The 15,781-nt window shown below is 36.8% G+C and overlaps 1 protein-coding gene across 1 annotated transcript in view; it reads right to left on the bottom strand.

The window, feature by feature from the left end:
• oxsr1b (oxidative stress responsive kinase 1b) overlaps positions 1-15,781 on the bottom strand; it is a 62,619-nt gene that overhangs the window by 28,136 nt on the left and 18,702 nt on the right. The window contains 2 exon segments of the mRNA XM_016553588.1: positions 4,142-4,250; positions 12,336-12,448. Of these exon segments, the coding sequence (XP_016409074.1) occupies positions 4,142-4,250; positions 12,336-12,448 (222 nt within the window).

Below are 15,781 nucleotides of genomic sequence, written 5' to 3'. Positions count from 1 at the left end.
GCCGGCTGTTCTGACTCACAACAGACTATAAGTATTTTTTTATTTAAAGGATTTGCCACTGATGATTTAAACGCGAGTTTTGAGCAGTGTAGAGTAGCGCTTGTTTGTTATTTCTCCAAACACATGTTTTATGTTTATGCTGAAGCACACCTCGCTTTTCAGACCGATGAGCTTTGTAAAAATCGACGCGTTTCAGAAAGGCGGGGTATAGAGGAGAAACAATAATGTACAGTATGTGGAAAATAATGTGTTTTTGAACTTTAAACCGCATAAACACATTTCATTACACCAAATACACAAAATAATATTCTTTTTAGCAACATCATATGACCCCTTTAAATTGCAAAATTAATATTTATGGCTGTTTTCCTTACTGAACTTACTTTTAGCATTAAAATAACTTTAAGTGCATATATTCATTTCATTATGACTGATAATTGCATAAAGCCATATAGCCATATTTCGATTTAATTTTGATTAATCATGCAGCACTACATGATCATCAGAAGATATCTATCCTGGAAGCAGCCAATCATAATGCAATACTGTCCTAAGAAATCCTGCATAGGCTGCCGCAGAACTAATGCATCTGCTGTAATTAACAGCGGTCTGTGATTAACTCCGTAGGGGAGCCCCTGGCAGACTCCATTATCATTCTCATGATTTGAAATCCTAATCAGAGGCTGGTACTCAAAACTGAAATACAAAATGTATTTCTATTACCAACAAAAACCATCCATATATTTAGGCAAACCTTAATTCAGAGAGTCAAACCGTGTTTGATAGATGAAGGACTGTTCCACACTGTATATGGATACAGTAAGCAAAGAATGCTCATCGTGAGTGAAACAAACTTGGGTCACCATAGTTAATTACAAATTCATTTCTATGGGGAAAAATTAGGAGAAATATATATTTAACATTTTCTAAAATAAATGACATCACAAAAATAAAAGTCCAGCAAAAAAAGAAGACCGCTGTGAATTCAGCAACAACCATGTAAATATATCTTACATTTGAACACATGCATGTCCACAACAGATTTTACTTCCCATGTTACAAACAAATAAATAGTAAAAGTAAATAAAATTATAAAAGTACTAAAATAGCAAATCTCAGAAAATTACTTCATTTTATTCAAATAAAGCAAAACTACAACTTTATGATTTTTTTAATTCACTCCAAGTTATGATGTATTGTTCACATACCATTCAAAAGTTTGGGGTGCGCAAGGTATTTTTTTTATTTTAAAGAAATTACTTTTATTCAGCAAGGATGCATTAAATTAATTAAAAATAACAGTAAAGACATTGATAATATTAAAAAAGATTTCTATTTTAACTTCTTACTTTTGAACTTTCTATTCATCAAAGAATCCTAAAAATATTCAGCACAACATTGATGAAAATAAGAAATTGTTATCGTCTGAAAAGTTATCGGAGCACTAAATAGGCATATTCTAATGATTTCTGAAAGATCATGTGAGTGAACATTAAGCTTTGCCATCACAGGAACAAATTACATTTTAGAAGATATCTAAACAGAAAACTGTTATTTAAAATAATAAATTTACATTTCAAGATATCACTGCTTTTACTGTCATTTTGTTGAAACAAATGCAGTCTTGGTCAGCGTAAAAGACTTCTTATTAAAAAACAATATTTAAAAAAAATCTCACTGACCCCAAACGTAAGCTTGCCACACACTAGAGGATAAAGGCCGTTTTTTTTTTCTTCTTTTTTTAAATGTATTTTTGGCGTTTTATGCCTTTATTTAGACAGTAGGTCGACAGGAAGCGAAGTTGGTGAGAGAGAGGGGGGATGGGATCGGGAAAGGTCCGCGAGCCGGAACTCGAACTCGGCACGTCCAAAGCACAACGGCACTACATGTCGACGCGCTGCCCACGAGGCCATCGGTGCACACACAGCCGATTTAAGCCCGGTTTGCACCCCCGAATGATCAGGGCTTGTCGAAAGCATTTTTTTTGTCCAAAAAATCCTCTATTGTGTGGTGTCATTATTAGAGGTCGACCGATTCATCAGTTTTGCTGATTAATCGGCACCGATAGTTGATTGGCGGAACTATCAGTTATCGGCAAAAATCAATGCCGATAGTTTTCCGGGTTGCGTCCGTTGCTGGAGTGGCCGAGAAGGGTCCGCTGCCATTATACAGTACGAGAGCGGCCTCTAGAGGCGGAAATCACTAACAGCACGTGTTGTTTGTTTTGACACGTGACACTGCGCTGCACAGAGCGGGAATCTTCAAACTCAAAAGAAAATCCTGCCGCGGAACAGAAAAATAGTAAAGCTCTGTTTTAGTTTTCGTTTACCATTTTAAAAACTATCGGTTGATTAATCGGTATCGGCCAGTGTGGTCCAACCTAGCTATCGGTATCGGTAAAATCCACTATCGGTCGACCTCTAGTCATTATGATTATTTAACTGCTCGGAAGTTGCATTCTTCTATAGCTTAAACTTGGCAGCCACAAAAATGCCACGAAAGCAGAATACATCACCCATATTCTTTTTATACTTTGTTTTTCACTGTGAAACAGAACACGCGCCGAGAGAGCCAGCTGACAACGTCGATTGTCTTCCATTTGTTTTTCTGCTCTAGTCACGTTTGATCTCGCGAGTCTCCGTGAGATCTCATGTCACTGTGAAATCGGTCCTACAATCGGCAAGTGTGTGGACTTGCGGTCTGGTCGAATCGTCTAGTGTGCGCGTTCAGAGGATTATAAGGCCTAAAATCAGTTGAAACGGTCTTCATGGCTGTGGTCTCCCATGGTTTTAAAATAGGTTAAGATTTGAAAATAGTCTAGTGTGCGGCCAGTAGGGCTGTCGCGATAACCGCAATATCGCGCTATTGACGAGCAACCCGCAGAGGAATCAAGAACCGCAGCAACCGCGATTTTTGCGTGTTTTCATAAGGTTATGCCCTTCTCGTTTTACACTTTGTGCATGTGTACTGAATATTAAATAAGTTAGTAATGATAACATAATGTGTACCATGCTGATTTGTACTGAGGCTCCGTAGATTTGCACTTAAGCCTAAACAGACAACGAATGAGTGAGAGAGAGATCAACTGAGCATGTGCGATTACTTGCGAGTCATATATATTTGTGAAAATAGGTAGTTATGTCCAAGGAAAGCCAAATCCCTGTCTTAGCACCGACGCATTGGTCAGCTGAGCCTTCTAACGTGGCGCTCAAAGTAAAAATGATTTCAACAGCGTTTTTCATTTTGTCTCTCTTTGAATGAAGCAGCGTTTTTGAACGTGTAGTTGAATGAACAGTTTAAAGACTCACTCAAAGACAGTCCCTTTCCACCACCTTGTGGCGCAACAATGTAACTGCACTGACTGATAGCCCGTCTAGACTGCACAGGTGGAAATATCAATAGAAAGTCTCTTGTCCAGTCGGATTCGAGGATCAGAACGAACTGTTATAGATATAGGCTAACAATAGCCTAACAATCTTATTGTCAGGTTTCTGTTCTGTTATGTGGATCGTTATTTTGTCATTCTCTTTTGTTTACTTCACTTCCTGTTTCAACGCTATTTGGTTTCGGTTTCTGAATATGACCTCGTTATATCGTAACACATACACACACAGATTTTATATATATATATGGCGATAATACCGCATACCATTCCGCGGAGCCACTCAAAAGTACCGCAAGGGAAATTCCTTCACCGCAACAGCCCTAGCGGCCAGCTTTAGTATATGTTTTTGGCAAATTGCTCATTTTCAAAGTAGATTTCTTTAGTCTGGCAGGATTTTATGCTTTATTTGAAGTGACAAACGGTTCATTTATTCATAAACAAATTATTTATAATATAATTCTTTACTTCTTTTTTTATTTTTCCTGTTTAGTTAAAGTTATTAAAAGCGCATCTTTCCTAATTGAAACATCTTTGAGTTCATTTACTTCTTTTTAAAGGTCCTTCAGATGTTGCTTTCAAAAAATGACCAAATGAAGTCCTCTCAGAAGACAGGATAATACATACATTTTGAATGTCTTAATGTGTTCCAACTTCCTACCACTGAGCGGCATTTTTCAGCATTTGGACAAAGCCAATGACAGAGATGAAAATGAAGTGTTCGGATTGGATGAAAAAGAACAGGTGGTAGGGACTTACCACCACTGAGCAGCTTCATGACCAACCACAGCTCATCCTTCACCACGAACGAGGTGTAATACGACACAATGTTGGGATGGTGACACTGACTCATCGCCTGAATCTCTTTCTAGAGAGAGAGAAAAAAAGAGAGACAATCACTCTTCATTGACAGTAACCCGATTTAACCAATATCCTTTCTAAATGATTCAGAGTGTGCAATAATTGGACAACAATAATTTGCTTCCTTCAGGGGAATACAAAACTGCATTACACTCAGGAATCAGCAAATGGTCTGTGTATACAGTCATATAGTATGTAGTCCAGAATGCACTGGGCCTCATGGCTAACCGAAATAACTGTGGTGCCTCACAATGGTGCCATTCCAGATCTGGATTAATGTTTAAACAAGTCTGGCTCAGTTGCACAGTTGGCAAACCTTCACGATCCATGCAGATATTTACGTACTTCAGGTGAAATAGTCGTTTTTATTAGCTCATTCACCGCAAAGCACGTACAAACTGTAAAAATAAACAACATCCATCCAAGCATGCTGTAAACACTATGACACCTTCACCTGACTGCCTTACAGCCTGTTCCAAATAACCAAGGAATCCAAATAAATAGGTGTATATGTTACAGTCAATATCCATCCGAGAAACACCACCGCTAGATAGATTTTTCGGCATTTGAAAACAGAAGGAAAAACAAGCAATTTTCCTCTCCACCCCGTTTATTTGTTGGTCTTTCCAGTTGACGGAGCAGTTGAAGTGAAACCCTTGCAGCTCAGAGAGATTGACAGCTGAGGTAATGTTGGGACTGCAGCCGAATCCATCACTCTGAGCTTTCCCCGACTCATTTGATGGTGGGGGCTTCCTAATGATATTACAAAGCAATTCTGCCATTTCTATTTTTGCTGTCAGGCCCAGGCTTGTTCAATTTGTTACATGCAATGCAAAGCAATCAATAATAGAAACTAAAAACACTGCAGGATTAATCTGAATGAATGGACACATGACTTCATACCTTCACACCGTTTCGTGCTGTTTGGTTAAAATGAAAATGAATGGGGACCAGAGCTTTCAAGCTTCAAATGGGATGCAAAAGCACCATAACATTTATTGCAGTTATAATAATAATAATAAAAAATTATAAACAAAATTTAAAAAAAATAGCTTTAGAAAGTATGCAAGAGCATTATAAAAGTGCCCATTCATTGCAGTCACATGGAAAAAGAGTGACTCGTGAAATGTATTTTCATAGATTTTTTAATATATTAAAACAAAACAAAATACAATAGCTTCAAAAAAGATGCAAAGGCAAAATAAAAGTACCCATTCAATGCCCTTATATGGAAAACATGGCTTTTTCTTTAAATAAAACTAATTTTTGATTTTTATTATTTTATATAAAAAATATAATAAAATTAAAACAAACATAGCCTCAATAAAGATCATAAAAGGGCCCTTTCATTGCAGTTACATGAAAAAATGGCTTTTTAAAATTTATTTAAAGAAGTACTTTATTTCATTTTATTTTTTGTTTTATTATTTTATATCTGCAAAACAAAACAGCTTGGAAAAGGATGAAAAAGCACCATAAAAGTACCTATTCATTTGAGCTACATAAAAAAAAAAGAGTGTTTTGTTTAATAAAATAATTATATTTAATTTTATTCATTAAAATAAAATACAACAAAAAAATTATTTAAAAAATAATTTCTTGAATTCAAATATTTAAGCATCTTTAAGTCATGTGTAAATGCTTCGAAGTGTGTTGCTAATGTTGAAAAGCCAAACCCAAGTCTTTTGCAATCACTACTCAATAGTCCAGTACTACAGGAATGATAGAAATGGCAGAGACCCAAGTATGAAATCAGCATGCCTCAACTCAACCTGTTTTAAAGCCTGCATTTACACTGCACACAATTTACACATACACTTCCCTTCTAAATTAACTAAGGTTTGAATACAAGCATATGCTGCTTTGTATCCATGCAAGTATGGTAATGAAATGAACCAAAAAAATGCAGCCATGTTGTAATTAAGTGCACCACTCTGCTTCAAATGAATGGGACGGGTTGCAGCAGTCTCCTCCAATATTTAGATAAAAAGTCAATAAGAAAACATGCCATTTCAAGTTCCTGAAAAACAACTCATGGCAATTGCACTTTCCAAGTCGAGTCCTCAAATGACCCTGTGAACATGAGCCATGTTTTCCACTGACCCCAAAAAATAAACGTACAAGCGCAATCATGCCAGTCAACACAAAGCTCTTCCCGTGCCAAAACCGTGGGGTCACTGACACCCCAACAGTGGGCCACTGGGTATGCCCCACCCCTCTGTCCCAAAGCTGGACTTAATTCAATAATTCAGTCAGCTTTGGCTGGCTCCACAATGTCTGTGTCCAGTTCCACGATGGACACCAGGTTGAGGGCGTATGAAAACAATAACACACGGGGCGGGCTTTGGACGTTCACTAGCTAGCGCTCCATCTGCGTTCTCACAGTAGAAGCCGAGGGTTACCTCAGCTTGGCTGGCCGATGTCTACCCGAGAGACAAATACAATAGCCTAAACAGGGAGGGTGACATCAAGAGACTGTTTGCCACCCGATTCGTGTACGTCCAGAGGACAATGAGCAAAGAAAAGTACTGAGACTCTTTGTCTGTGGTTATGTCACTGCCTTTCTGCCTCCATACCCAGTGTAGGGATGTAACGGTATGAAAATTTCTTATCACAATTAAGGTTTATCCAAAAAAAGTCGCTAGGTTGGTCAGTATGAATATTCTACGGAAAAAAGCCGCTAAAAGGGTCTGAAAGTTGCTAAATCTAGTGCTAAAGTGGATATTTGTGGCGGTCAATGTGGATATTGTGGATGAGTTCTTCTGTGTCATCACGTTCTATTAGTTCAGCGGTGGCGAACTCCGGTCCTGGAGAGCCACAACCCTGCAGAGTACAGCTCTAACCCTAATTAAAACTCACCTGCCTGTAGCTTCCTAGTAACCCTTCAGACCTTGATTAGCTTGTTCAGGTGTGTTTGATTAGGGTTGAAGCAAAACTCTGCAGGTCTGCAGCTCTCCAGGACCGACGTTCGCCACCCCTGTATTAGTTCTACAGCTTCAGTTTCGGAACTTTCACGCTTAGTAACACATACAGCCGTTCCCTCACCACAGTGCAACAGTGAAAAGGGACCCCTTTCAAACAGTGTCGCGTTCCGAACGTTGTTTAAGTGACATACCGGTATTGCGGTATTTAAAAAATTTATATCATAACAAAAATAAACACCGGTATTCGGTATGAACCGGTATACCGCCCAGCACTAGTTTTAATGATAATTAAAAGATGAAACGGTAATACTAACCATGGGGAATTTTATCATGATTTATCGTCAAACCGGTAATCGTTCCATCCCTAACCCAGTGGAAAAACCGCTTTCCTTCTTCCTCAGGGCAAATTTCTCACTCAATATATGAGGTTCTCCAGTAAACATTTCCATTTGAATTAAAATTACGTTAAAGCCTGGGGTAAACCTTTGTGAATTTGGTTATTCAGGCAAATTCTGCATTGAAACTATCCACTGACAATTACTTCAAATCTAAACTATGGCAATGACAGGGAAAAACATCTAGGATGATGACCTGCTATCATCATTTGGTCTCTTCAGCGTTCAGATTTACAGAAGAATACAGAAGAGACACCTTTGATTCAACAATCATTTTGGCCCACTGATATTCTCACATTGCCCTGATCCCTCATGACCTAAACACATACAGTTATGCCAACAGAAAAAAACAAGCTCTTTTTCCATTAGCTTGAAAATCAGATTAAAACAGGTCAGCAGGATATTTAGCTGATTCACTATCAGAAAAGCACAATCAATTTTAAGAACATTTCCTTTGAGATCGGTAAAAGGAAAATTGCTCTCCTGCAGAAATGTATCAGAAACACAAGCTTATTTAAATCACACAAAGTAAATTTGAAAAATGGCTGCATGTTTTGACAAAAAAAAAAACTATAGCTATTTTAACAAGTATTACAATAGCAGTTATAATTATTTGATCATTTAACATCTTGTACTGCTGATAGTATAGTAACACAATATATAATGTACAGTTGCAAAAATATAATAATAATGATAACTGTGATTTATAATAATAATAATAATATTAAAATCATTATTCAACAGCAATTTTTTTATATTTGAACAAGTGGTCCAGTTGCAGAAAACCGAAGGAAGACCTCTGACCACATTACAGTTTCAAAAAGTGATGCACCAAAAATAATTTCTTTCATTTTGTCAAAAACCAATACTGAAACAGAAAATAACGTTTATTTCATAATCAAATAACTAATCAAATTTATTTAATAATCAACACTTAAATAAAAAGTTGTATATAAACAGTTAAATTGTTCATATCAATTTTTTAACTATAAGTGTTTCTCAACAATTCATTGTTGAAATAAACCGTAAATAAATTAAACAAATTTAATACAAACTTGTTATTTATTACTTATTCAAACATACAGTACACATATAAAAATATAATGAATATGTACTAGTAAAAATATAAAGAATATGTACTATATAGCAAAATGCTTTTTTTTGTTTTTTTGAGCTGACTAGCTGGCATTTATGGGCATTTAATGGCTTTACTGGGATAAATGTAACGTTATGTTCAAGTGGTTTTATTAAGCTCTTTTTCATATCAAAAGTAACATTATTATAATTATTGGATGGGATGAGTGCTACAAACAATGCTAAGCAAAGTTTTGTTCACTCATCAACTGAAAACAGTATAGACTAAACAATTCCGGTTAATCAAAAAGAAGATGTACGGAATGAAGCCATGTAGGCAGCTAATCTATCTAGGAGAAATGAAGCACTGTCATCTGACGGAATTAGCAGTCACTGAAGTCATGTGATTCGAGAAGGCCTTGAGGAGCTCTTGTCACGTCCCCGTGGAATAAGCGCTGCAGTGGTACACAGTGGGGTCACTATAGATTCAGCTTGACGTCAGTGGCACTGACAGGATCGCAGCTCAGTCAGAGTGCAAAATTGTTCCTCCCACCACAACAGAGTCACACGGCTGCTGCGTTGTGACTTGTTTGAACTGTCCTGTTCTTTTCTTCACAGCTATCTGGGCTGCTCCTGCATGTTGGGAAGAACTAGAGCATGCTATACTCCAGCAAATTGGCCTGATCAGCAGTGAAATTGACTTAAACCTCTGGAAGGAATTTCCTCAGAGTGCAGCCCTTGAAGCAGATTGTATGCAATATAGCTGCCTGCTACTCCCACTCATTACGGGAGCAATCTGGCTTTAATTTAATGCCTCCTCTGTGTTTAAGAGAGCGCTCAGCAGGTCATAAAGGCAGCGAAACATCGGAGGAAACCTGAACTACACATTTTCCATGTGACCCTAACTCTACAAGAATCTCCCTTTAACTTTCACCTAAGTAATTTCCAAGGGTTTACTTCAGTTCAGCTGGAAGAAAGTCTCCATTTACTGAAATCACTGAGGGCAGGACTAGGGATAATATCAGCCACGACTTTGTAAGACACCTGGATGTGGGAAAAAAATTGAGTTTCTGGTAGCCTCCTGCAGTGAGCTTGTAAAATCAGGAATATGAGCTTTCCCAGTGAACGACAAAATGTGCTCCGCCTGGTCACGAGGAACAAAAGTATGACCTTTTGAGCTCCTTGAGGAGTTGACAGATGAAGTTAATAAGCTGAGAAGGGGAAAGGATTTGTGGAGAAACCTAAGGACTCATGAATGGAAACTATAACTTGGCTGTAACTTGACAAGAATGTAACAAAAAGGCAAACTGGGAAACTTTCAAACAGAAATTGGTGTTTTACACTTGGAAGAGAGGCAAAAACGTTCTTTAATGACTGGGATGAAGTCTTCTATTAGTCAGTGTTGTGATTCACAAAGAAGTCCAAGGGGGAATTCTGACTAGGAAATAAAAACTCTGCCATAAAACTGGAAAACAACACAGGGAATCCCTTTGGTCCAGTTAATAATGGTTTCCAGGCAATCTGGAAATGGTACAATCCGTGTGTCAAAAGGAATTGATCCTTTTATTCAGCAAGGAGACAAATGGAAAACAGTTATTTTAAATTCTAATAATATTTCACAATGTAACTTTTTTACTGTAGTTTGATCTGTAGTTTAAATGTAGCCTTGGTTAAAAAAAAATTGTACCAACCTCAAATGGTAGTATACTTACAAATTTACTTTTTTTTCTCATTTTAAGATAAAAATGTATATTTGTGCTAATATATATGCAGACTTCAGATGCAAAACTCTCCAAGTCTGTCTGAGATGCTTCTTTTAAATGAGCATTTTTATCAGACTCCTATGTTTAGGTTCAGTAATTTCACTTTAATGGCAAAGAAAAGGTTATTAGTTAGTTATTCAATGCCTTATTTAAAAAAATGTCCAGTGTTATTTTCATAGGAACCTGATAAAAATGCTCATTTAAAAGAAAAAAGTATATATATATATATATATATATATATATATATTTATACTTGGCATGAACAGACTTGAACAGACTTGACTTGAACAGAGACACAAACGCACCAACAGCAGGTTACACAGTTCAATACTCGATAAAGGACATGGGCAACATCAGGGCTATTTATATCAAACAATGCAGGTCACATGACAAGAACCAACCAATGAGAGACAAGACACATGACCCAAATAACCAATCAGAACAAGGGAATCACATGACAGAACATGACTGTGGCCAAACTTCAAAACAGAAGACATAAGAGCAATAAACATGAAACACAAACAAAACACAAACCCCACATTACAGTAAGTTTGTGTCCATGTATTACAATCAGTCCTGTACGGTCATTATTCACTGTCAGCTCATAAAAGGTGTTTGCATTTATGAGCCATAACTTAGTGGTATTTCTCATATGCAGCCTTTAAATGTTGCACAGCTGGGATCATGTCAAACAGGTTTCATATATTTAAGCAGAACATGTGGAATTTCCATATGGAAATACGGTTTTCCATATGGAAGTACTGTTTGTATCCATCCATACCAATTAGGGTTGTGATGATAGACGATAGTATTGTGTATCGATGATAGTCAGAGATATAGCCTGTGGCTAATGACTTTGACGATATCAAGACGATTATTACTATTATAATTATTATTATTATCAGGCTAGTATTATTATCTAATTAATATCAGGGCTTATTTGTTCCATCATATTTCTTTTTACGTGTTTTTACAGTGTTGCGCATTATAATCAATCACACATGATACCATTGAGTTGATGAATGCAATGGCCAATCAGAGGCGTTCAGATTAGTCATCGCTGAAACACCAGAGTTCTGTTGTTCAGCGCACACTGACTGAATTCTGCTCTCTCGCGAATTCTCTCATCATAAACTACAAAGTGCAGATGTACGTGCGATATAAGTATAAGGATTTATTCATCAAACAGTGTAGACGGCTTGTCGGCCCTGATTATAACGGGAGTCAGTGATGATATTCTTTGGTAATGTAAATATTCTTTGCTCGTTTTCTGTAGCTGCTGTTTGAATAAAGAAACAAAGCAACCTCGGCGTCCGATCGCAGGCCTCGCTCCTTGAGTTCTCTCCAGCGCTGGAAAGCTGATCCGATATTTTCACGGGTCCTACTTCTTGCCTTATCTTTCCGCAGACGTTTTCCTCTTTTGTTTTTTTATCCGCCATCTCTATCTTTCTGTCACTCGGCTCGGCTAATGTCCGTCCCATGCACTGAACGCGCTCTCCTCCACATCACGAGTAGACACGCCCCTTATTGCTGATTGGCTACAAGTTTGTTTTGCGATTCGGCCCGAATCAGTTTTCTAAAGTGTTTTTGAAAAATCACTTACTCTGCCTTTAAGTTGTTATGTCAAATACAAATTCAGTCACAATAAACATTTTATGACATGACATCCATATGCTACTTGACTTAAACGATAGATCGCATGGTTACGCTTTATTTTAAGGTGTCTTTGTTACAGTGTAATTATACATTTAAGTACTGAGACATATTAACTAACTACATGTACTTACTATATGGTTAGGTTTAGGATTAGGGTTTGGTTTAGGGTTACTTGAATGTAATTATGCATAATTTGATACCCATTTGACTTTCATACTCATGCTAATATCCAGTAGGTTCAATGCAATGCTGTTTAAATATGTGGAAACAGGTTCAATACCAGGAGCTCATCCATGCTGGTCTGGCATTTTTCCAGATTGATGCGTTTGATGGCGACCTTCTCCTTCCTGGGCACACAGTAGGCAGCCTGGACCACAGCTGTAGCTCCGCTTCCTACAATACACAAGAATGCATGTTAGAATACATCAAGGGCTGCATGGGGATGTGCCATCAGGACAAATAGAAGAATGAAGAGGAACAAAACCCCTCTGAACCCCCCAGATACCTCTAACCGTAATCCATAAAGCATTACACTATGGCTTAAAGTGACTAAATATATATAGTAAAAATATAGTAGCATTTTCACTTTTAATGTCCACAAAAAATATGCATAAAAAAAAAAAAAGCATTGTCATGTATTTGTCAAATTTAAGAGTAGTAACTTTAATGAGTTTATAATAACAAACTCTCTTACATTTGCAAGACAAAGAAATTATAGTAACATGTTACTACAGTATATCAAAAGGTAGAAATAAAAATCTAACTACTAGGGGTGTAACGATTCACTCGTTTTCTCGATGCATCGATTACAAACCCCGACAATACATATGCATCGATCTTGAAACATGGATTTTTGAATCGTGAATCGTCGATTTCGGACAGTAATCGATTTAAAATGCTAAGAATCGAATGAATCGCAATTTCTAGAGCTGCTGTGTAATTTGCCCCCTGACTAAGGCCCCGTCCACACGGAGACGCGTTTAGCTGTATACGCATACATTTTGTATCGTAGGCGTTTCATCCCTACGGATCCGGCGTTTTGGGAGAGTGAAACCGATATTTTTTGAAACCGGGTCCCAGAGTGGATAAATCTGAAAACGCCGCCCTTGCGTTTTCATGTGGACAGTGAATCCATATATTTTCTGAAACGATGACGTCATCAGCCCAGGTCTCGCCCCTAGTCAGACACCGCTACGTCACGTAACAGCAACAAAAACATGAACAAACACTGAACGATTGTCTTTTTATTAACTAACATTAACACAGATTAATAAATGTATTGTTCCATGTTCGTTTGTATACCGCGCGCAAGGTTTATGCGCATAGTTCAAGTCTTCTTCTCCGTTTTTAGTGTATCTCTATGGCAGAATTACAGCGCCACATACAGGTCTGGCATGTATACTACATCGTTTTGTGGTTTCGTGTGGACGCAGATATTTCTTGAGACGAGGGGGGAAAAAAAGATCGGATAGGGAAAGCTCTGGCTTCGTGTGGACGTAGCCCAAGCATTTAAAGAATTTAGGGGAAGCATTTAAATAATCCTGTGAATGCACTTAAAGAACGCAGAATCAAATCGTTAATCGAATCGAATTTAATTGTGAACTGAATCGTTCTGAATTTGCATTTAAGTACTGAGTAATATGAATTAACTACATGCACTTACTATATAGTTAGGGTTAGGATTGGGGTTTAGTTTAGGGTTACTTGCATGTAATTATGCAGAATTTATTGTTATTATAATAGTAAGTACATGTAACGTGTAACAAGAACACCTTCAAATAAAGTGTTACATTTATAACCTTTATTAAATAATATTTATACCTTTATTAAATAATTTATAATTAATAATAATACAAAATTTTGTTATAATAATAATTATTATTATTATTATCATTATTATATTAATAATTATTATTATCATTATTATTTTCATAAAGCAATGTTATATTTAAAATGGTATACTTTACTGTTGTATGAATGACAAATGACTATTACTCTGAAAAATTAAATATATATAATTAATTATTATTATTTTCATAATGCTATATTGTTAATAAAATGTTATATTTCTATGGATGATGAATTACTATTACTGACAAAAAGTAGAAATATAACAAATAAATAATTAAATTTTTACAATTAATAAAAATAATAATAATAATAATAATTATTATTATTACTATTTTCATAATGCTGTGTTATATTACAAAATGTTATATTTTATTGCTGCATGAATGACAAATTATTATTACTCTGTCAAAAATGATTGATTCTGCATATTGGTTTTCAGACACTTTAACAAAAATAATTGCTCACTAAACAGTAACATTTACCTCCAGTCATTACACTTACTGCCTGGGAAAGTGTTGGAGAAGAGCTGACACCTAAATGCTCAATCAAAACATTCCTCTTGTCACTGCAGCATTGGACATTCATGAGAGAAGACTATTAAATCCTAACAGACTATAAGTCAAAGGGTTTGAGCTATACTTGGCTTTCAACTTTACTGCTGAGGTTAATCTCCAGAGTGCATTAATGAGGTTCTGCTCATGGCACCACAGACTGTTACAAGAGAGAAAGCAGACAAGACACTTCTGGAGACGGTTATCCTTGAGAACGCAAGGTCATCCTGGTCCACACATCCTTAATAATAGAAGACGATACTCTACAGGGGCCGAGGCCCTCGTAAATCAGCACGCACCTATGTTTCCACGGCGAGCTGAATATAAAATGACATATTATTGTGGAGGAAATTTTTTTAATCATCTACCTGAACTCCATATGGCCTAATAATAACAAAGTCCTCATTGTTTTGCGTTTTGATTGCACCAGCAGGGCACCATGGATTAGAAAAAAAAAAATCTGACAGCAATTCTCATTTGCAGCTAAAAACTACAGCACTGAATGGCCCCCTGACTAGTTAGTGTACAGCCAAATACAGTCACTGAAGAATCTGATAGCTAGAATGTAACCAAAATGTGCTGACAGCAATCACATCCTGGCCTGTATGCTATGGCCTCCAGCAGGATGTTGGTCCCCAGCACGGCCCTCAGAGTGCCAGCTGTGAGTAACAGTTCAGCCGGGATGTTCAGCGTTCATCAATCAGAGTCTAGAGCTATATTTGAGACCCTATGCCATACATAAGGGAGTGCAGCTCACCAGATGGAAAGAAGATAGAGTTGCCTGAGCCAACAGCGTGAGTTTAAATGTAAATTCCTACTGTGAAACAAACAATCGGTTGTTAAGGATGATTTGGGGAAGACTGTACTAAAGTTGACCATGCATGTGCCAAAATAAATATTTCAGATGAAAAAGAATGACCATCAGACAAACAAAAAGAGAGTGGAAATATATATATATAAAGCCTGTAAATGTTTTATTTATTTTATTTTTTAATTTAATTTAATTAAATACCAGTACCATAGGGAGTATATGCGTTTTTTTTTTGTTTTTTTTCAGCATGGTCGATATGGGATATTTAAATGTGCACACTCATTTTCTCTATTTTTATATTAAAGGGGTCATATGATGCTAAAAAGAACATTATTTTGTGTATTTGGTGTAATGAAATGTGTTTATACGGTTTAAGGTAAAAAAAAAAAAAACTTATTTTCAACATACTGTACATTATTGTTTCTCCTCTATGCCCCGCCTTTCTGAAACGCATCTATTTTTACAAAGCTCATCGGTCTGAAAAAGCGAGGTGTGCTGTGATTGGCCAGCTAT

The sequence above is a fragment of the Sinocyclocheilus rhinocerous genome, unplaced genomic scaffold (genome assembly GCF_001515625.1).
Source record: "Sinocyclocheilus rhinocerous isolate Xijiao unplaced genomic scaffold, SAMN03320098_v1.1 scaffold2000, whole genome shotgun sequence".
Classification (NCBI taxonomy): Eukaryota; Metazoa; Chordata; class Actinopteri; order Cypriniformes; family Cyprinidae; genus Sinocyclocheilus; species Sinocyclocheilus rhinocerous.
This window is presented reverse-complemented; position numbering and strand designations above follow the sequence as displayed.